This window comes from Thalassophryne amazonica, chromosome 8 (genome assembly GCF_902500255.1).
Source record: "Thalassophryne amazonica chromosome 8, fThaAma1.1, whole genome shotgun sequence".
In the NCBI taxonomy this organism is placed as follows: Eukaryota; Metazoa; Chordata; class Actinopteri; order Batrachoidiformes; family Batrachoididae; genus Thalassophryne; species Thalassophryne amazonica.
In genome coordinates, this window is record NC_047110.1 from 68,461,249 (window position 1) to 68,485,785 (window position 24,537).

Sequence of the window (24,537 nt, forward strand, 5' to 3'; positions counted from 1 at the left end):
TTACCCCAGGTGGACTCCAATTAAGCTGCAGAAACATCTCAAGGATGATCAGTGGAAACAGGATACACATGAGCTCAATTCTGAGCTTCATGTGAAAGACTGAATATTTATGTACATGTGATTTCTTTGTTGTTGTTTTTTCCATAATTTTGCAAAAAGAAAAAAATGAAAAAGAAAAACTTTAACATTGTCATTATGGGTTATTGTGTGTAGAATATGGGGGGGGGGGGGGGGAAATGAATTTCAGCCATTTTGGAATAAGGCTGTAACATAAAATGTGGAAAAAGTGAAGCGCTTTCTGGGTGCACTACATATATAAGTGTGTATTCAATTCAGTATATCTCCTGTTGGTGCAAGACGCAAAACCATTTTTTTTTCCAAAGCATGACAACAAATTAACATGTCTGTTTAACATTCCAGTATGGGGCCATAATTTGCAGACACCATCAAATGCTAACACAAAACAAACACATTGCAGTGGACTCAAGTTAACAGGATCTGGAGGATGAGAAATCGGTCTATAAAGAAAGATTCAAAAGTGTGAAGAAAGCTGGTAGAATTAAGAAGGATGACTTAAGACTTCTCAACTGTTCTATTGACCTCCACTTCAATTTTGTAAAACCTTTCAAATTACTTTCCAGAAGGTCGAGTAATACTCCAAATTGGATGTGAACAACCGTAAAACAAAAGAGGAAAACCTCAATGAGACAGATGTAAATTTAAAGTGGAGATGACACTTCAAAAATTAGTGAAAAACTGATATAAATAGCAAAATATACATACAGTATAGTAAGTTGAAAGTGTTTTTATTCATTATCACTGAAAAATAAAGTTTGTACAGCTTCTCAAAAGTGTGTTTATTGGAGAGTGCGCTTGCAGCGCTCCTTCAGCAGTCACGTGATGCCGTGACATCACAGAATGGAGAGTCCCATCTTTGTCTGTTTGATCGATAACAGGAACAGATGGACCTCAGCATGGACAGTGACGAGATCAAGAACTTTTCTGACTCCTCTTCAAGTGTGGATTATTTCTGACTCGGATCCTGAGATTGTCGCAGCAGTGATTAGACCCTACAAATTGGAGCCGTATTTTTCGGACGAACATTCAAACCAGGAGCATTCTGGCAGCGAAAATAATGCAGACGGTGTTTATGATGGAGCCAAAGCAGAGGCAAGAGACGTGCCAATTCCGATGGATTTTGAAAGGCTGCAGAATATGGAATGGTAAGGGAGGCTTGTTGCTGCTGTTTATAACACTCTAATTACTGTATAGCATTTTCAATTCGAGCGTCTGTTTTGCGGACCACCTTCATTACCCTCGGGTTTTTGCCGTTTTCGAGTGCCTGGCATTGCATTCATCCGTGTTTAGTTACGTTATTTTCATGAAAGAACAGGAAATAAACGGCGAAAGTTTCGAAAAAGATTGCCGAAAACAGTGAACGTGCCGGCGCCGTGTTTATTACGTAAGTTCCTTGACCATTCCAAGATTATTGTGAACATATTATTTGGGATTGACATTTTATGTGTTCCTGTGAGCGGTGAGAACATGGAGACGGTAGAGGAAAGTGTCTGCTGTCGGGAGCAAATGCGTGTGTGCGAGCGGAGCGAGCGGCAGCCGGACATTTCGTGCATCACACAACACCGTGGCTTTCGATCAATCAGCCTGGACTTGAAAAGGCTAAAACCTTTCGCCCTTGTGTTTGTGCAATATGCTGCGACACACTGGTCAGTCATATCGACAAACAAGTCCCTGAGAGCTGTATTTAATCAAAGTTTCTGCCGCTAAACAAAGTGTAAACAACGGCCGCCAGGCTCGCAAGCCGGTATGGTCTACATGTACTGACGTATTTTAGGCTTGGTGCTCAGCGGGAAGCTGATCACGGGGCGTGCACATTTTTCAGTGGCGGGACGTTCAAATATTATATGTAACGGGAGAACCGCGTACTTTCCTAAAACATTTAGGTTGACCGAATTATATAACCTTTGTTACATGTAATAAGACTATGTTGTCTAAGTGTCATATCCACTTTAAGAAACCATGCTCTCAAACTAAAAGACCACACTCTGGAATAAAAAGAAGGAATGTAACTTTCATACTACTCAGAACAACACTTGTTTGGATTGTATGACATAAGAACAGGACGACAGTTCAGCAAGCTAAAACTAAAATCAGGCAATTATATTTTCCTAAAGTTTTCAAACCTTTAAAAACAATGCACCTTTACTTCACTTGTGATCGTAATGTGTGGGTTGGCCACATATTTTCAAATCTCAAGTGCACCGCAGCTTACTTAACTTTGGGAATGGCTTGTGTACAGTATTACGCAAAAGAAAAAAATGTTTGGAGATGACTTGGGGCAACACTGTGGCTTAGTGGTTAGTACTATTATCTCATATCAAGAAGGTTGTAGGATTGCTTCCTTTCTGTGTGGGTTTTATATATTCTCCCCATGTTTGTGTGGATTCCCTGAGAGTGCTCCGGCTTACCCTCATTTCCAAAGACCTGCAGGTTAGGTGAACTGGTGACTCTAAATTGACTGTAGGTGTGTGTGCGTGTATGATTGTGTTTGTCCATCTACGAATATATGTGGCCCTGCAACAAAATGGTGTCCTGTCCTGGGTGTACCTCACCTCATTCCCTATGACTGCTGGGATAGGGGCCAGCCTTCTCTTGAGCCTTGACTGGAGTAACCGTGTACAGAAAATTAATGATGAATGAATGTTCTGACTTGCACATGACAACACAGTCACAGATAAGAAAAATGATTATATGCATAATTAATGAAAACCTGAATTTCTTCTAAGCTGCAATCGACCATACAAATTTATGTCTTTAACAACTTAAAGAAATTATGTATTTTTAACAGTGAAACTTTTTTCATTTATATTTATTTATACATATTACGTATTAAGTAGCTTTTCATCATTTTTAAAAGTTTAAAAGCATATTAAAACCTTTGAAGAGTGCCTGTGGCTCAAGTGGTTGTGATTTTTCTGTTACTTTTAGGGTTGATGGTTTGACCCCCATCTGGATGTCAACACACTGACTTCTCGATTGCTCTGATTGGGCTTCATTAATACGAGGTCTGTTAGAAAAGTATCGGACCTTTTTATTTTTTTCAAAAACCTGATGGATTTGAATCACGTGTGCTTGCATGAGCAAACCCTGAACCTTCGTGCGCATGCGTGAACTTTTTCACGCCTGTCGATTGCATCATTTCCTGGTAAGCAGCCTCTGTGTGGGACGTGTGCAGTGCGCTCGGCGGATTTTCATTTCAAGGAAAAAGACGGAACAACTGGAGCAGCGCTGCATCAAATTTTGCCAGAAACTGGGTGAAAGCCAGGTGGAAACCATTCGGATGATTCAGACGGCTTTCGGTGACTTTTCAGTCGTGTGACTATCTGAGAAATTGTGGAAGAGGTGGGCATGTCAAAACACGTGAGACTTCAACATGAAGGCGCTTTTGCGCCGCCGTCAGCAGCAGCATGAATTTCACCACCAATCTTTTCATGGCCAAATCTTCTGTCACAGTGGGATGTACTGAAAAAGTGCTGATGTCCACCTGTTCCGTAGTTTCTCGGATAGTCACACGACGGTCCCGCATCACCACAGCGTTCACTTTGGAAATGATCTGGTCATTTCAGCATGTTGATGGCCGACCGGAGCGTGGCTCGCTCTCCACCGTTGTGCGGACATCTTTAAACCGATTGTACCGCTCCTTAGTCTGTGTGATGCTCATAGCATCATCACTGAAAGCCGTCTGAATCTTCCGAATGGTTTCCACCTGGCTGTCGCCCAGTTTCTGGCAAAATTTGATGCAGCGCTGCTCCAGTCGTTCCGTCTTTTTCCTTGAAATGAAAATCCGCCGAGCGCACTGCACATGTCCCACACAAAGGCTGCTTACCAGGAAATGACGCAATCGAAAGGCGTGAAAAAGTCCACGCATGCGCACGAAGGTTCAAGGTTTGCTCATGCAAGCACACGTGATTCAAATCCATCAGGTTTTTTAAAAAAAAAAAAGGTCCTAAAAAAAGGTTTCTAACAGACCTCATATATGTACAGAAATGTCCTTACTGTCCACATAAAATCAGTGTGTGTGCAAAATCACAGCCAGATTCATGACACATTGGAACCAGCCAATTTTGTTCTCACCACCTTGCATATGTTTATCAGAATCATTGTTAACTGAAAGCTGCGTGCACATGTGCTGCAATATGCATACGAATATGCAATATTTCTCTAGACAAAGACATGATGAGAGTACTGTGCAGAACAAAGGTTAAAGAAGCTGAGTTATGAATAAGAGATCACCCTAAACTGGTGTAAAAAAACAAACAAACAAACAAACAAACAAACAAACAAAAAAAACAGGAATTTCACAACAGTAGAAAGTAAAACGTTGGCAGTGGAAGCCATTATTGGTGGTTTTTCAATCTTTTGCAGTGACAACCCTAAAAATTAAATAAATAAAAATTAATACTGGCCTACAAGAACTGATACCATGAGGTGTGGACGGTACACAGCGCGAGTACAAAAAAAAGTGGTTTGACATCAAAACTGATAGTTTAAAAAATGAATAAATAAATCAGAGATCAGAATAAAAAATAACAGATGAATGATGGCAGCAGTTACTGGACAGTCATCATTCAGTGGGATTTGTTCAAGAACCAAGAACCATCAATCAGCGGTAATTTATTTCATTTTTTTAAAGATGATATTTGCAGTTGTTTGCATCTTCTGTAATTAAGTGCAACTGAATCACAATATAATTTTTTTGAAATGAAAATAGCATTACTGCTTGCAAAAGTAAATTAATTAGACTAAACAATAGAATTAATATCAATATTATTAATTTATGAACAATATAATTTTATATACCCTACATGCCATTTAATACATTACCAGTTAATAAAATACAATCAATTCCAGATGGGCAACTTAATGGCCTTAGAAATTGTTGGGAATAACCGATCCGTTATAGCCAACTAAACACTATAACAAAAGCCAAAACTGTTACACTGCAATTCTTATATACATCATAATAAACAAAGTAAACTAAGTCAACTGGCACTGTTGAAAAGTTCAATTATAACAAAAATAAATGAAGAGGATGAAAGTGTGTCATGTTCATGGCTATGTAATACATTTGGTCAATGTATGACGAAATTACATTATATATTTAATTATATAAAATGATTAAATTATTAAGAAAGCATTTTTAAAAATTAACATGAACAAAGTATTAATATACTATTCATTCAGTTAAAAATGTGTGTTTTTAAGTTTTCTAGGACAGCTCAGCCTTCACCAGTTGTATGCATGATCTGAGGAAGGTCAGAGTATTCGCCCTATTGAGGTTTCAAATCCCGCAAAATCTTGCAAAAATTCGGAGAGTTTGCTGCTCTGCGAGATGTCATTAACATTGACAAATGCATTGAGATGATCTAATGAGGCTGCACTTTAAACACTGCACATGGAGAACAGCATTAACATCCCAACTTAAAACTCTTCGTATATTCTGCCTAAAACTCTCGTGAATATATTATCTGGGTTTTTAGACGTTGTTATTGTGTTTGTTTTATGTAAATGCAAGAAGCTTCTCAGATGTTTCTCAGTTTTTTTTCAGTGGGGATCGCTGCGAGCAGCGACCCCTTCCTGTTCATGTCGTTCTGGGAGAAAGTGAAGTTTGCTCTTTTGCGCCCTGCTTATTGTCCTTTACAACACTGTTTGTCCTATTTGTTTCACAGTAATATATATAAGATGTCTGAACTTCAACTTACATTTATGAAGACCCACACAGATTAAACGTGGCTGACACGGAATATTTGTTTTAACAACTTTTCAAGGTCTCATTCATGCTGTCTCTTATTAATGTGATGAAAAGCATAAAAAATTACATTTTGGTAGTATAACGTTCATTTGTGTATAACATTCATTTGTTCAACTGTCGTCATGTGGATTCCCCATGCTGTTTAGACTGCTGCGACTCTGGCGCGCAAGGGATTATGAGATATCTCAAAAGGGCGAATGAACAAAAATTTAGGTAAGGTCATATTGATGACTCCCAGATATTTGCATCAAATGTGCATAATTGTATAATCAGAATATTTAATAAAATGTTAATTATTCAATACAACAAAATGCTTTTGTATACTGAAAAAATACAGGCATAAAAAATACATGTGATGCAATTATTGACAGTCTTCTGTGTACAGTAAATAATTTTTCTTGAGAAAAGTCAGGATATGAATACATAAAATGAAAATGTTTTTGGACTGCATTTACATCAAACATTAAGGAATAAAAATGGGATGGTTCCATGTGGTAAGTCTGTCCAGAGCCGGCAATTTAAAAAAAATAACAAAACATTAAAGATTGCGGGAAAAAAAGGAGACATGCGAGGGAAGCCACCAAGACACCCATGACAATGATAAAGGAGTTATAGCAGTTTATGTGACAAGAGAAACTGGGCATTGTGCAACATTTGTCACTTGCATCACCATACATAGCTTCATGATGGAGTGGAGCAAAGAACGATTTTTTTTACAAGGAAACTATAACCCAACCCATATACTGGTTAGATACAAACCTTTGAGAAACATATTGGTATCAGTGTTATTTTTGCCAATAAGAAAACTTTTATTTTACAGATTAAAAAAAATGTAGAAAAGTACTTTGGCTGTTGTAAATAGGGTGTCATTACATAGTTTGTCCAGCAGAAGACACATCAAAGACATTGTTTACAATGCTGTCAAGCATGGCTGGGAGCTCCTTCACCCCTTGGTCACATTAGCTACAAGAGAAGGAGACAAAGCAACTAGTTGCCCTTCATTTTCAATCAGAGGCGTTTACTGTGACAAAAGACAAGTGGTCACAATACTGCCAACTTGGTGAAATCAAATAGACAAGAAGATTATTTTATGCAAAAGTGGCATGACAGACATTGCTTGGTTGTTGGGTTTGTTTATATTTATTTTTAAAAAGTTCTTGTTTAAACTTTAAAAGATCAAATACATTTCTTTGTCATTAGGGTTTGCCTAATTTCAAGAAGTTCAAAATTTAGCACCAACAGCGTGGGGCAGTTTGTGTACGAGGTACTAAGAGGACAAACGAGGATTTTAGAGGCATATTTGTGGTGAGGACGAGGCTGTTAAAAGCCCATTATCTGAGCACATAGCGGCTACGAGGACTGGACAGTCTATTTTGGACAGGCTCAGCCCTCTTGCGCACTACAATTTCAAAGTCTTTGTGCGCCAGATGCTGTATATAAAATAATTATTTTGTAGCGATTTAATCATTTTCTGTCAGAGCTTAGATGTTGAAAACACCTCTAATCGCTTCTGGAATCAAAGAGGACATTTGAAGTTTTTTCCCCTCTCTCTCTGTCTCGTACGCTGAGGTGGAGAACATATTTGGAACAGCGTAAAAGGTAATTATTTGTAATATTTTTATTGTAATAGCTTGGTAAAGGAGTTGCATGTTCATTGGTTCTTTATTAACAGCTGTAAAAGTATGTTTATGATAGATTTTGCTATAATGGATCAGATGAGCTCCACTGTACTGTAAAGCCAGCGAGAAGAAGCACAGAGGCGACTATCCAGGAATGCAGAACGCCAGCACACAAAAGTTAAAGTTGGATCACAGTGCCAAAATGACTGTAAAGCTGTGGAAGAAATAAAGCCAGCGAGAAGAAGCTCAGAGGCAACTGTCCAGGAACCCATGGTTCGGTTCTAGCTGGTCTGGTGGATTTAATGACTCTGGAACACTTGTGAATAACAGCCTAGAGCACGGCGCACACCGGCCGGACTGTACTGGAGCGTCTATTTTTGGACTGTGTTTAAAAAATGTGACAACATCTTGAATGGATGCTGTGAACTGAAACCCACACTTTAAAGGGACCAAGTGTGGGAGGGTTGGAGGTTTGGACCAAACCCATACCTAAATGTGCACCAACGCCACGTTACATGGCGCTACATGGATCATATGTGGCTTGACGTGGATCATATGTGGCAACATGAGCCATTCGAGGCTGGATGGGGCTCAAATGACAGGTCGGTCGTGGCTCACTAGAGCCTGATACCTGGCACATGTGAGGTACAGCGAGGCACATGTGAGGTACAGCGAGGCACATAGAGGCTTCTTAGTAGCAGATACGTGATAGCTTAAAACGCGGATCATTCTTAAAATAATCGCTGACAAACCCATCCGTGGCTCATTATTCATGGTTTATTATTTGGTGGGCCCGAGGCTTAAGAAATTTTGGGAATCATTGTCATTTTGAATACATATAAGAGCAGATAAATTGGTATCATAATATTTTTCTCCCTAATACCAGTATCAGCCCTGACAAATCTAAAGGAAACTGATGAAAGTCGAGGATCAAGTCTCTCATGTGTCCTCTGGAAAATGAGTTGAAGGCTTGAATCTTTTTTTTTTTTTTTAATGAAAATCCTTCTCCGTTCCATTCCACCATGAAACTTTGTGAATGGTGATGAAACTGACGAAAGTATCTGAAACTGCTTACTGCTACAGACTTACCATACAGTATCACAATGTTTGTATTTCTTAATGATTTAAGTCCAAGCCCAAGACATATTCAGTAACTTGGACATGTTTCTGTATCCATTCCCTGTATCTTTTATTAAAAAAAATAAATAAATAAAAATTAAAAAGTAGGCTGTAAAAGTGATGATTTATTGTTAATTCATCAACGTAAATTTTTTATGTGATTTTTTTTTTTGTTGTATCTTTTTCATTAACTTTGGACATTTCACTAAATACTTCTTAATTTATACAAATATGGTTGATTTGCAATCATTTCCAAAAACATTTTAAAATACTTGGTTAAAATATTGGGTTACTAATAATTCCGACCAGCACTTTCTGTGCAGTGGGACAAACTCTGACCATGCACCAGCTTTCTTAATACCCACACTCAATCAATGCAGCAAGAAGACACGACAAGGGCGACAAGATATTATCTGACTCACACTCTGGGCCCCTGATTAAGTCTTCATCTACACTCTGTCACACTGAGATGTGATTAATTTAATGCCATTATGGCCTAGTGGCAGGCTGTCTGCAGACCTATCACAGTGAGCACCCTCCAAATCTTCTACCAGCCTAAAATAATTGGTTGGTTTACACAGAACCGAACAGAGATCCTGTTACTACGCCAGAACCCAAACCTGTTTCAGACCGCCTTTTCCAGTGTAACCCCTCCAGACCGACTAATGCCACAAGATGAAATCGTAACAGAGTTGTTTTAAAAGGGCTCAAGGCAAGTTGAGGGTGGAAAAAGCAGGACCACCCACAGTTTATAACACCAAGAGCAGCATGCAAGCCAGAAAAGAATAAGTTTCCTGGCTGATGCTGATTTATGGCCAAGACAGTTTAATGTAGCCTCAGGTGTTCGCTGTGATCAAAGCGCTCTGCACCGTCATTATTTTAATTAGAGAAAGCCTCATTTCAATGTGATTAATCAACAGAGACTGATGGCACCTGGGCTGCAAATTCACGGCTCAGTCCACATTTAAATGGAGGTGATCTAATGAGAACGCAACACAAGAACAATCATCGTGAAAGCAGGCTTGCACGCTACACAAGACCCACTTGTAAGGTAAACACTGCGAGGTGACAACCTCACAAACACAGCATGCCAACGCACGTGCTTATGATAACGTCACAAACGTTGCTTCATTCTGCACTGAAAGTGTGCAGATACTGCCGCAAATCGATCCTTGTGTGTGCTGCAGAGTAGACGTACTCTGGGGTTCTTTAGCTGATGATCCTGTCTGTACTCACCAGTGGGGGCATCATCCCTTTGCTTGATGGTGGAATAACCACTCTCAGATCTGGCTTGCGGCTTCCCATGCCCATGTTCCCTCCTGGGGGTGGTGGCGACTTGGTGGGCATGACTTTACCCAGACCATTGCCACTGGGTGTGCTGAGGAGGCCTGGAGAGCTTCTGGGATTAACAAAACCATTCCCTGCAGAGGTAGACAACGGCAGAAACACATCATCAAACCACGGACTGTGACTGACAACACTCTCAGTCATCAGGCAAACCTCTCACACACTGTTGTTTTTCAGCTTGCTGCAGCATGCAGCGTTAAGTGTTTCCAACCCTCTGGGAAGTTTTAATAGACTTGGATAATTATCCTGCACATTTACAAAAATAAAATGTCCATTTCAAAATTGATGAGCCTTTTATTTTTATTGTGAGTGATTGCATCAAAGTCAATTCTTTGCATCTTGGGATGATGAGCAGTTCAGTGGCAAATGTACTGTGACTGCTTAAAAGAAATAGTTGAAGCTATTAAAGTGGGATTACAAAAAACAATGAAAGATCTTTGTATGTTCTTGATGAGAAGATTTGTCTACACTGTGCACAGAAACAGGAAGAAACCGGCAGAACAAGTTCTCTGTTAAACACGCCCTAAATCAATAACATAATTTTCACAATTAAATATGGTTGATGCTTCACAAACATCTTCAAAATCTGAACAAGTATTAGAATGTACAAAAAGACCCCCTGCTAAAAGAAAATTTAGACTGAAAATTCTTATTTTACATCATGTTTGTCAACTGCCACTGTGACCCGGACCCAGACAAGCAGCAGAAAATGAATGAATGAATGTACTTTAATATCTGTTTAAAGGACACTTGTTGACCCACATGATCCTACTGATGAGGTGTAGAAGATGATGCCTTAATTAATTCTATGTAAATGGATCACTTCAGCCATCTTCAGTGAGGAAATATGAAAAGTTGACTGGATACTTCATAACAAAGATAGAGATCAAGGAGAAAGCTCACAAACTGATACCCTCTGCTCTGCTGTACTATTAATTCATGAATTCATCCATTTTCTGATGCTTGTCCAGGCACAATTCATGGTGGCAGCACACTAAGCAGCTCATCCCACACTTCCTTATCCTCTGCCAAGTTCTCTACCACTTTCTGGGGGATTCTGAGGACCGCCCAAGCTAGCAGGGTGATACAATGCCTCCAACCTATCCTGGGTCTTCCCCAGGGCCTCCTCAATGTTGGACATGCTTGGTAGAGCTCCCTAGGTAGACAACCAGAGAGCATCCTCACCAGATGCCTGAACCACCTCAACTAGCTACTTTTGATGTGGAGAAACAGTGACTCTGGTCTGAGTACCTCCTGGATACTCAAGCTTCTCACTCTATCCATGAGTGTTAGCCCAGATACCTAGATACCAGAGACGCAATTACAAGGTCAATATTGTGATGGATCAATTAAACACAACATTCCAATTACATCCCTTTGAAGTTGATGGACCTTAATTATTTTCCTTCATACACCTCTTCATACAGAGTGCTACCATTGTGTAAAGTTGCACTGAAATCCAGCAACGAAATCCAACGGTTTAGTAACTTTTGCACTTACAAGTATCACGGGCAGACAGACAGATGGTAAGGGTGATTCCTATATACACCCCCAAATTTTTCTTTGCATGGGTATAAATAGCTTGTGATCTGAATGAAAATGGTTCTGAAAGACATCTTGTGTACGAAACTAGAATTTGTGAAGTGTTACAACAATTTAAACTGACCATGCATCATATTTCTACTGACCATTTTCTTCAAGACAAATATTTGGTATGAAAAAATGTAATATTTCAAGCATAGTTCAATTTGTAAATAAATCCACATTCATGAAATAAACTGTTAATGAAAACCACACACTGTGTTGTGGAAAGGAGCAGAGAGGATGGGTGGTATCAGCAACAGTTCAGTAGCACTTCAACAAGTTGCAGTTTTCAATTGTATTCAGTGTATTCCAGGGAAACACAAAGTGTGTGGAGAACAAGTAGGCTCTTACGTAGGAGCATAATGAAACAACAGCCCCTTTGACTGCAGATAAGAAGACTAACAACTCACAGTCAAATAAACAATTATGAAGCCTACAATAGTATCTCACAGCTGAATCAACAGTATATCCATGCAGCTATCACCGTTAGTTCAAGCTTTGATCATACAAGGCTTGGCTGCTGCAAGAAACCAGTGTTTACAGAATTTGCAGAATAAATTTCCAAGGGCCGAGAAAATGCAAGCCAGATTAGGAACAGTGAAGATGTCATTCAATAAGAATGAGATGTGAGCTCAACTACAGATTCATGTACGGGAAAGGGGTTGTAGTGTGTAGTGTGGTCATATGGTACTGTTTGTTTACAACTAGAAAATTGTGATTTTTTTTTTTAACACAAACATGTATTACAGCCATAGCAAAAAGTTGTTGAGAAGTAAAAGGACATAATAAACAATTAGTGAGTGAGAGAGAGAGAGAGAGAGAGAGAGAGAGAGGCCACATTTTTCTCTGCACTGTTAACAGTTTGTGTAGCAGGCGGCCATCTTGTATCAATCATAACTCAAAAAATAATCAATGCTATCATATTGTAACAGCAAATAAAAAAAAAGAGAGGTCATGATGGGGATGAACTAATAAGTCTGTTGTGAACTTTGATGCACCTAATCAATCAAAGAAACAATTTTGTCGTGTGATCTGCCCACTGGCTAATCGCACGACATACACCCCACACTTACTTCTGCATCAGTTAGCAATTTAAGCTAGCAACCGCTGGAAGAAACATGATACCCATGGGCAAATATCAGATGAGACATAAAAAAGAATGGGAAAGTTAAAAAATAATTAAAGTGTGGATAGAATGTGTGGCTGGGGATGGTACCAAAACCTTTTGTCGGTAGTAGAAATTAGTGATGGCAAACCTGAGACACAGATTAAGAACATTTCAAACCCTGTTTTGGAACATTATTCCAGTGTCCATTATAAAAGGAAGGAATGCTAAACACTAAAATCTGCTGGACAGTACATGAATGTGCATTCATATGAAATTATGAATTCCATATTTAAAAGCTCCAGTCGGAGTAGGGTCTGTACGTGCACTATCACATACATTGCTTGTACTCCATTTAGAGCTAACGCACAAGATACAATTCATTCCCATGTTTTCATTATTTCATTGTACCATTGTAATTCATTTGTGGGCACAAGATGCAATTCTGGAAGTACAAAATAATTATATATAGAGAGAGCCAACACAACACACCAGCTTTGGTCCCTGAAGCATGAATTTCACTGCATCTGTAAAGCAAGTGTTGGAAACATGCTTTCATAAGTCATCCCTAGTTATCGTCAAAGCTTCTTTTGTATTGTGAGAAGGAATGGCAACACTACAAAGTGATATACGAGGTCTGTCAATAAAGTATAGGTCCTTTTTATTTTTTTCAAAAACTATATGGATTTTATTCATATGTTTTTACGTCAGACATGCTTGAACCCTCGTGCGCATGCGTGAGTTTTTCCACACCTGTCGGTGATGTCATTCGCCTGTGAGCACTCCTTGTGGGAGGAGTCGTCCAGCCCCTCGTCGGAATTCCTTTGTCTGAGAAGTTGATGAGAGACTGGCGCTTTGTTTGATCAAAATTTTTTCTAAACCTTTGAGGCACATCGAAGTGGACACGGTTCGAAAAATTAAGCTGGTTTTCAGTGAAAATTTTAATGGCCGATGAGAGATTTTGAGGCGATACTGTCGCTTTAAGGACTTCCCACGCAGCGGGACGTCGCGCAGCGCTCTCAGGTGCCATCGTCAGCCTGTTTCAAGCTGAAAACCTCCACATTTCAGGCTCTATTGATCCAGGACGTCGTGAGAGAACAGAGAAGTTTCAGAAGAAGTCAGTTTCAGCATTTTATCCGGATATTCCACTGTTAAAGGAGATTTTTTTAATGAAAGACGTGCGGACGGATTGCAGCGTCGCAGCCGCAGCGATGCTCCGCCACAGAAAAAACACCTCTGTTGGAAGCCTTAAGGACAAGTTGGAACATGCCCAACTGTTAAACAATTTCTCATATACTCACTCCACTGAAAGCCATCAAAAGCCGCCTGGATTTTACAAATGGTTATCAACACGGAGGTGTTTTTCCTGTGCCGCCGTACCGCGCCGGCTGCGTCCCGTTCTCTCACGACGTCCTGGATCAATAGAGCCTGAAATGTGGAGGTTTTCAGCTTGAAACAGGCTGACAACGGCGCCTGAGAGCGCTGCGCGATGTCCCACTGCGTGGGAAGTCCTTAAAGCGACAGTATCACCTCAAAATCTCTCATCAGCCGTTAAAATTTTCACCGAAAACCAGCTTAATTTTTCGAACCGTGTCGACTTCGATGTGCCTCACAGGTTTAGAAAAAATTTTGATCAAACAAAGCGCCAGTCTCTCAGCAACTTCTCAGACAAAGGAATTCCGACGAGGGGCTGGACGACTCCTCCCACAAGGAGTGCTCACAGGCGGATGACATCACCGACAGGCGTGGAAAAACTCATGCATGCGCACGAGGGTTCAAGCATGTCTGACGTAAAAACATATGAATGAAATCCATACAGTTTTTGAAAAAAATAAAAAGGACCTATACTTTATTGACACCCTCGTAAATACTTGAAAAAACAGAAAAGAGCATTGTAAATAATAACTAGTGCTGTCACATTTACAAAAATAATGTAATGAATGTAATTAATTACAAAGTCTGTGTAAATTAATCACATTTAATAGCATGTTTGATTTTTTTTTCGAAAATATCACCCCTCAAATCACAAAATCAAGTACAGAGCCTCTCAAACAACAAAACAATGAAGAAAAAAAACTCTCAAAACCAATTACAGAAATATTTTTTAAAAATGAACTGCAGCAAATGGACTGTATTTATACTTTCCCATCTGAATCAGAAGCTGAAATGGCTTTACAATGATTCCTCATTCTCTCTCTCTCACACGCACGCATGTCAAGGTGCTGCCAAGCATGGCCGTCATCCTGGGAGCAACTGGGGATTAAGGAGGGACAAGGCCCTTAGTGACTTGCCAGCCTGATGGAGGTTTGAACCAAAGATCCTATGAGCTCAAGCCACAGCTGAACCACTGGACCATCACCTCCCAACAGTTCATCAACAATGGGGCATCACAAACATAATAAGCATTATTTATTGCTGCATTACAAAATGTATTTTGGAAACATTTTATCACATAATCAAGGTGATGGTGTGTGTGTGTGTGTGTATGCATTTGTATTTAATATTCTGAGGTAGAATTAGAGGACCTGGTTTATTTCTGTTACATATGTCTCAGAGGTGTTCATCTTAAATCAGGAGAATATCTGTGAAAACACTCATACACCTGTAAGACTTCTGAGATGTTATGTAAATGTGACTTTTTTTAACAATATGATAAATATTAAATATAAAATATTTAATAATTATATTGGATCCAAGACCATTTAATCTTTAGATCTGTCCACTGAACATTAGAATCTGGATGAGAAACATCATTAAGCAAACATTTTTAAACTGTTGTAAGCTTGTTGGTAAGATAGCTGTTAAATAATGATTGTTAAAACCAAATGCGTCTATACTGGTAAATGCACAAACTCCCACACTGGAGATAAAACAGTGACAGTTATTAAAGCAAGTTAGTTTGGTATGAAAAGTAACATGTCCTTTATCTGCATGTCTCGCTAAGCAGGAGGAAACATGAACGTGGCTGTTTTAACCACATAAACTGGGCTGTGGGCACGCTGATAATGTGATTTTAAAAAATTTAATTGGTCTGATCTGGTGCTGTTGTTTAACAAATCCTTTGCATAGTGGGCACTCACCAATGGCAGAAAACCAGCAGAGTGGGAAAAAAAAACAGATAAAATCCACTGTCCCACCATCTACCTGACACAATGTGCCATGTGCTGCATTCCGGAAGCTGGGAAAGACCAGACATAAAAAAAAACCCTGGTTCTGGAAAAAGTGCATTCATAAAATTACCTCGGAGACAAATATGGATAAGCTATTTAACCTATGAGAGCTCATGTGAAATCACCAGACATTTCTGCTGATGTGTGGTGCTGCTTACTTAACTAATTCGACATAGAATGTGAATAAGGTATTTTTCCCCAAGCTGGAGGACAGAATCTCCAAGCTTCTCAGGGCTTTGAACACGGCACTGATGATGTCACAGCCCACTGCGTATGATGTAAACACACAAGGTGCTGCGTGCACCCGGAACACACAGAGATGCATTGAAAGCCCCGTTTTGTGATTTTACATGAGAGTGTGAGAGAGATGGGTGGTTTGATTTTCAACCTAACGGAAATTGCACGAGTATGGGCAGGACCTGACCGGACAGTGACATTCAGACGCAAATCAAATGGTCTGGAAGACTCAGTCAGAAAAACAAAACAAAACAAAAAACACTTTTCCCACTGGGCAATGTGTCACCCAAATCACCCTTATGAAGAAGCCGCCCATGTTCCCCAGTCTAGTTTCGTTTATTTAACTCCTGGGAGCTTTTGATACCTAATTTTGTATCATGTCATATGGAAGCATATATGGTATGACAATAAAGAATCCTTGAAATGCAAAAGCTGTTCACACAAGACATTAAATATCTTGGGTTCATACTGTCTACAATGAAATAGAAGTCCAAGTAAATGTACAGATCACTGTGTTTGTTTTTGTATTTTCCATATCATCTCAACTTTTCTGATTTGGGGTTAATATGCAGGGTGAACACAGAAACACTCCTTGATTTCAAATATTTATAATATCAAAAGTCACATGAATAATTTTTACAATTTTGGTATCTACAGTTGCAGAAACTCATCAAGTTTTTTCTCTTTTGCACATTCTTCTTCAAATTTGTAAAATTATTCATGTGACTTTTGATATTCTAAATATTTGAAACCAGTTTTTGTGTTCACCCTGTATGTTCTCTCTGTGGCCACTTATTATTGATGCTTGCTCTAAAAGTCACACACACAATACAGATCATTGTGCTGACACATACACCCATTCCCACATATTGTGAATTAACTCACCATCCAGACTCAACATTAAGTCTGTGAACATTAACACAAAGCAAATCCAGGGATTTCTTCTTGTGAGGCAACAGTGTTAATAACACTGTACCGTTCCTGTCTAATTAGGTATTGTATTCAGTCAGCACTGTTGTTTTTTCTTTTTTTTATCATAAAAGAACCAAGAACAATAAAGTCTTTAAAAGGGCACGCATTCAAAATTAAACCAGAAATAAGATAGTATTGTTGATTTAGTTTGGAGGATCAGGAGCATGTACCCATATCTCACGAATGTGAACTCTCTGACCTGTTTGCTGTTGAAACATATCACATCTCAAACCCATGCAATGAGCCTATGGCATGCAAGTTACAGTATGCCTGGAATATCTAGCGTAGTCTAGTTGTTAGGTAGCCCGTAAGTTATATTCACCACCAGCATGACAAAATAAATGGACTGCCTGAGCTCTTCTCAGCACTCTGCCAACTGAAATATCTCAATTCGCACCAAGAGGTTATCATTTACACCACAAAGGTTAATGTTCATTGCTGTTTATGTGTCTATGGTCAGACGTTTACATACACTCATCATGGATATGAATGTCACAGCAATACTGTTTTCAGTGTGTTTCAACAAAGACAGACAGACAGACAGAGACCATCGGCTCCAGTTTGGATTTAACACAGTAACTCAAAAAGAATTAACAATGTTATCTTGTAACTCAGCCCTCCGAGAAGGGCTGAGTTACAGGGCTGACGTCCCTTCCAGGGTGAACCCAGATTCACACCCTATTACTGCCGGGATCGGCTCCAGCACCCCTGTGACTCTTAACTGGAGTAAGTGGGTATAGAAAATGGATGGATATAACTTTTGTGATCCTGCCTCCCTGGCTTCCTCATTAATTCATTGCACCTGCTCTCCTGCACAGCTGCTGCTGCCTGGACAATCACAGCCCCACCTACTGAAGGCACTCTCCACTGAAGGCCTGTTCTAGACTGTATTCATTCCCTTGTGGTTGATCTCTCCTGCACGTTTTGATTCTGACTCCCTCAGTTACTTTTTGTTTCTGTCTGTCTCAACCCTTGACCTTTGACCCTGTATTCTGACCAAGAGATCTGCTCAGCCCTTTTTGGTGTTGCCTGCCTTTATTTGGATTCCCTGGTTCTGATCTTTGGCTTGACATCGATTGCTGCACCCTGCCTGCCCAACTAAGTGAGCCATCCTAAATGATCTTTAAGTCCAGTTGCAGTAAAGAGGATTATTGTTGCGATCGGAGACTCTACGAGTAGAGTTTCTAATCGAGCATTAAATGGACCTGCCAACAGCTGCTAAAATGCTAATACAGACATAAAGACATGGATGACCTCTAATTTCCTGCTTTGAAACTCAGATAAAACTGAAGTTATTGTACTTGGCCCCACAAATCTTAGAAACATGGTGTCTAACCAGATCCTTACTCTGGATGGCATTACCCTGACCGCTAGTAATACTGTGAGAAATCTTGAGTCATTTTTGATCAGGATATGTCATTCAAAGTGCATATTAAACAAATATGTAGGACTGCTTTTTTTGCATTTACGCAATATCTCTAAAATTAGAAAGGTCTTGTCTCAGAGTGATGCTGAAAAACTAATTCATGCATTTATTTCCTCTAGGCTGGACTATTGTAATTCATTATTATCAGGTTGTCCTAAAAGTTCCCTGAAAAGCCTTCAGTTAATTCAAAATGCTGCAGCTAGAGTACTAACGGGGACTAGAAGGAGAGAGCATATCTCACCCATATTGGCCTCTCTTCATTGGCTTCCTGTTAATTCTAGAATAGAATTTAAAATTCTTCTTCTTACTTATAAGGTTTTGAATAATCAGGTCCCATCTTATCTTAGGGACCTCATAGTACCATATCACCCCAATAGAGCGCTTCGCTCTCAGACTGCAGGCTTACTTGTAGTTCCTAGGGTTTGTAAGAGTAGAATGGGAGGCAGAGCCTTCAGCTTTCAGGCTCCTCTCCTGTGGAACCACCTCCCAATTCAGATCAGGGAGACAGACACCCTCTCTACTTTTAAGATTAGGCTTAAAACTTTCCTTTTTGCTAAAGCTTATAGTTAGGGCTGGATCAGGTGACCCTGAACCATCCCTTAGTTATGCTGCTATAGACTTAGACTGCTGGGGGGTTCCCATGATGCACTGAGTGTTTCTTTCTCTTTTTGCTCTGCATGCACCACTCTGCATTTAATCATTAGTGATTGATCTCTGTTCCCCTCCACAGCATGTCTTTTTCCTGATTCTCTCCCCTCAGCCCCAACCAGTCCCAGCAGAAGACTCCCCCTCCCTGAGCCTGGTTCTGCTGGAGGTTTCTTTCTGTTAAGGGGGGGGTTTTTCCTTCCCACTGTCGCCAAGTGCTTGCTCAAAGGGGGTCGTTTTGACCGTTGGGGTTTTTACGTAATTATTGTATGGCCTTGCCTTACAATATAAGGCGCCTTGGGGCAACTTTTTGTTGTGATTTGGCGCTATATAAATAAAATTGATTGATTGATTGATTGATTGATTGATTGCTTTATTTAAGTTTAATGACAGTTTGTTTCGGTCAAACCATATTTTCAATGTGTTAATTTCTTCAGTGATTTCCTCCAGAACTATCTGCCAAACTAGAAAACTGCTGCATCCTAGTAAGAGCAGAATACTACTGGAATGAATTTGATTAAGTTGTTTTTTTTCTCACCTAAATGGATGCTGCACTCACTGCAGCTTATCGTCTGGAATTGTCCCAGATTGCGTTTCAGAGCTTCTAGAATTCAAACATTTTTGTGCAGGTGGTGTTGGGGGGTAATTTTGTGTTTCAGCTTTTTTTGTTTTTCACCACTTTCATCCCTGAATATGTGAAATCGTGAGTCACTTTTGTGTGGATTAAAGTCACTAACTGGGACTCCTGTCTTGTTGCGAGAAAAAAACGACAATCGTCCTCCGTTCTGTTCACACAGCTCCAAACTAGGGTGGTCCATAAAAATGGTCAAAAATTTTTTTTTCAAAAAACTTCAAGTCTCACCCTCTAAATTTGTTGTACCTAACATAAAAACACATCATGTACAATTTCATAAAGCTCTAATAATTTTTACTGGTAGCACACAGCCCTTAAAGATTTTGCTCGCAATAACTTTGTCATATAGTATGGTCATTTCCAGATATTTCCAAATTATTTCTGTCAGTTTAATATTGATATGTCAGGACAGAAATTATGGCAATACATTGGAAAATCAAATCTTTTCATATCCCATAAAATAGTTAACACTAAAACATGAATTGTGAGATGCAGTTCTTCTCGTACATGTATCATGCTCCTACAATACCTACATACTGGGGTAGCGAAGATTTTGTAACAATCAAACATTGCATTTTCATTTTATTGATGAAATACTGTTTCATTATTGATAAATTTAAATAAGTCTATGCTTTATATATTTCCACATATATTTTGATCTAGCTCCAAACAATAATATTCTTTATGCCTTGCAGTACTTAATATTCAAAAATGTATGAATCAGCACAAGAACAATTATACAGCTGTGTAACATAAGAGAACATCCTTTACATGATAATGATATTTAAGTTGCTTGCATCATGACCAAGACTTGCTGCCGTTTCAGTCAGAATATAGGTGGCATTTCTGTCTGTTGTTTTGGTCCTATCCAATGCTGCTGCAAGTCCTGGTTTTACAACAGCTTTAATTTTACTGGCTTTTTGTGGCACTGGCATAACAAATTCTTCATCTGGACTTTCTGTGTTCTCTTCACTCTGGCTGGAGACAGTGTCAGGTAGTGAGACATTAGATGGTCCAGGCTCCTCCAGTTTCTCTTTGTATTTTGCTTCTGCAGCTTTCCTTTTTTCTGCTCTTTGTTCTTTGGCAGTTTGTAGTTTATCTATGCCTGTCATGCATCCTCTACCTTTCTCTCGCTGAGCAAGTAGGAACTGTCTGTCATCTTCAAACTTTATCATTGTTAGGACATCCTGATGTGCCATGTCAAACAAGTCCTCCAAAGATTCACAAAACACTGTTTCATCTTGCTTCTGCTTGTCTGTATTGCGATTCTTGGTCTTTTTCAATGTTTTCCATTTTCCGAACACCTTTTCTAACTTTGTGATCAGATGCTGCTTTGCCCTCAGTGGGATTCTAGCTCTCTCCCTAAAAGGAATTGCCATGTCTATAGAGGTCACAGCAGCATCATGGACAGTTTTCTTCAAATCAGTGTGTTTGAAGAAAAATACCTTGAGTATTTGCCCATTTGAGGGCAATTTGTTTCCCTTTATTTCAGTCGGTGGAACCAATAAGGTATACAAATGTTCTACTTCTAGTAGCTGACATGTTTTACTGAAGTTTTCAGTTAATGGTTAAGCATGTTAAGTCAGCAAGTGTCTCTTTTTACATTTATCTCATGTTAGATTCACCATCACCAAAGATCTGAAAGAAAAGAAGCTGTGAATTGAAGCAAAATTTTCAGCTTGTAGCCTAAAATAACATTTTTGAAAGTATGTTGTTTGTGAGAAATATTTAAACCCAGGTATAGTTTTAAATTGAATATAAAATTATACTTTAGTTACACTCAGGTGGTTAACTTCTATCCTCTTTATAAGTGATGTGATTAGATACTGGATAATGGATAACCTATTGCACGGGCACTCGGGCAGCGATAATTGATATATTTACAACCTTCATCTCTGATGTGCTACCTCTAAATATTAATGTATGACAAAAATATTTGGCAGGCTTTCTTTTTTCCCAAAGCATCATAAAATGAAGGGGTGAGAGTAATGAATTTCCAACTTTTATTTTTTTGAACCACCCTACTCCAAACGCTGCGCGGCTCTCTGCCGAGTCAAGTTAGAATGATAGAATCCAGTTGGAATTAATAACTTCAAAGCGAAACACCATTTTGTTTATTTTTATTTATGTCCAGAGATCAAGGATACAGTGACCAATTTCATATTCATTTACTTTAAGACTCAATGAAATACACAGAAAACCTGTAAAGCCTACTTTTAGTACAAAATTCACAAGAGGTATCAATAAGGGAATCGATAAGGAATCGGATCGATAAGCAGAATCGATCATGGCATCGATATCGATAAAATCTTATCAATACCCATCCCTACTCCCCATGCAGCTGTCATGGAGCAGGTAACTATAGAGACCAAAACCATTTTTTGTATCAGGATGTAATGTCCAACTCTAAAGTTGGACATTTTTAAATGGGCTTCTATGGGAATGTGCTTTGTTTTGGAGCCAACCTCAAGTGGCCAGTCAAGGAACTGCACTTCCTGGTTGAGGTTAAAATACGAGTGCGAGTGTTGCTGCTTGGTCAGAACAACCCATTCTCGTGAAGTACTCGTCTCCCTTGGGTGGAATACGTCCATAACTCATTAACAAGTTTTGCAACGGGGTTGTCCCTCTTCAAGTGTTCACTGGGTTACCAGCCTTTACTGTTCCCTGACCAGGAAAACAAAGTCCAATTTCCTTCCGTCCAGGTCTATCTATGCAGATGTCACAGGATATGGAGGTCTGCCTGGTCCACACTGCTTCGTGCAATGGATCAATCCCACTGGGTGGCTGACAGGTATCACATCCCAGTTCCTCTGTACCAGCCTGAGCAACAGATATGGCTGTCCCCTGCAGACATCCTTCTCAGGACTGACTCCAGGATGCTCGCTCCCCATTACATTGGCCTTTTCCCCATCCAGTCGGTCCTCCATCCCCCCTTCCGTTTACGTTCTATGCAGATCCATTCCATGTTTTGTGCTTGAAGCCAGTCTGAGCTAGCCTGTTGTTCTGTGTGTTGCTTTGGGGTTCATCTTTGTGTAATCATTACAATAACATCATATTTAAATCTGGTGAACTTTGATGCACCAGATCAATCAAAAAAGCAACTTGTTTTGCCTATATAATCTGGCTGGTTAGAGGATGCTCGATTTATGATGGATTTGAAGCAAGTGTAAGTGAAAACCACAAATGTAAACTGTTAGTTTCGGATTATTTCACAACAGTTACATTCTAAAACACAAAATAAGTCACACTGCCACACAAGTGAGTAGAAAGGATTTTTGTATGAATTTAGTCAGAAAAGAAAGAGCAAGGGAGATGGTCGAGCATGGTGGACGTAGTGAATGGGCTCCATGATGCCTGTTGCACACTGAAGGAATTGTGTATGTGTGGGGCTCAAGTGACTGAATGTGTGTATTTAAACTGCCAGTATTTATGCTGCAGCTTTTGTTTACCCTCATTCCAAAGGAAGAAACAGAGCACAATGAAAACCACTGCCCTTCACCTTATCGACTAATATAATTGCAGCCTACACTGGGTTTCTACTATGACTATACTATGAACTGACATGGACACTGAATGATGTTCTCTTAGCAGAAGCAGTCTCAGTATATTTTGCAGCAGAACTGAAATAACTCTCTTCTAAATGTCATCCATCCTCATCGCTACGTGCAATTCATACATGTATGGGTTCACGGTTTGAAAACAAAAATAATGCTGTGGGGCCTCAGCTACTTCCTTCCTAGTTTGGAAACTATAAAAATTCATCCCTTTGATTCTTTCTGCTGACACAAGCTTGAATGCATCTCGTGAATGTTTCTACAAAGGTATCATAATCAGTATACCCCAATTTTGCCACACTGTCAAGGACTTTTTTCAGGTGGGGCATTACAACAGGTGTTTGTGATGTCTGCAGTCATTTCAGCCATAAACATTTCTAATAGCTTCTCTCACAACATCCTCTCTGAATGGAAGCTTTGCATACTGCAATCTGTGTAATGTCTGGTCATTTTTATAAATTATTCACAGGGTTTTGAAAACAAAATGACAAAAGAAGTTACATTTACAACTGAAACGTGTTAAACTGATTTAACATTTGTTTAACCCTCTGGAGTTGTTTGATGCAGAGACGTGTCAAAGTCACATGACCAAATTAAGCGGTTCTCCCATCAAATCCCCCTCACTCTGAGTTTATGTTTGAATGTGTGTTGAAAGTGCAGACTTCAAACCATTATAGAAAAATATAAATGCAACACTTTTTTTTTTTTTTTGCTCCCATTTTTCATGAGCTGAACTCAAAGATCTAAAACATTTTCTATATACACAAAAGACCTATTTCCCTTAAATATTGTTCACAAATCTGTCTAAATCTGTGTTAGTGAGCACTTCTTTGCCGAGATAATCCATCCCACCTCACGGGTGTGGCATATCAAGACGCTGATTAGACAGCATGATTATTGCATAGGTGTGCCTTAGGCTGGCCACAATAAAAGGCCACTCTGAAATGTGTGTGTGTGTGTGTGGGGGGGGGGGGGGGGGTTGGGTTCAGAAAACCAGTCAGTTTCTGGTGTGGCGACCATTTGCCTCACGCAGTGCAACACGTCTACTTCACATAGAGTTGTTCAGGTAGTTGACTGTGGTCTGTGGAATGTTGGTCCACTCCTCTTCAATGGCTGTGCAACTGGAACACGCTGATCCAGAGCATCCCAAACATGCTCAATGGGTGACATGTTTGTTGAGCATGCTGGCCATGCAAGAACTGGGATTTTTTCAGCTTCAAGGAATTGTGTACAGATCCTTGCAACATGGGGCTGCGCATTATCGTGCTGCAACATGAGGTGATGGTCGTGGATGA

The 24,537-nt window shown here is 39.6% G+C and overlaps 1 protein-coding gene across 5 annotated transcripts in view; it reads right to left on the bottom strand.

The window, feature by feature from the left end:
* The window catches only part of mef2aa (myocyte enhancer factor 2aa), a 186,008-nt gene that overhangs the window by 10,722 nt on the left and 150,749 nt on the right, over nt 1-24,537 (bottom strand). For all 5 annotated transcript variants that reach the window (XM_034176558.1, XM_034176559.1, XM_034176560.1 and 2 more), the window contains one exon: nt 9,805-9,989. In XM_034176558.1, coding sequence (XP_034032449.1) covers nt 9,805-9,989 — 185 coding nt within the window. The remainder of the gene's footprint in view (nt 1-9,804; nt 9,990-24,537) is intronic.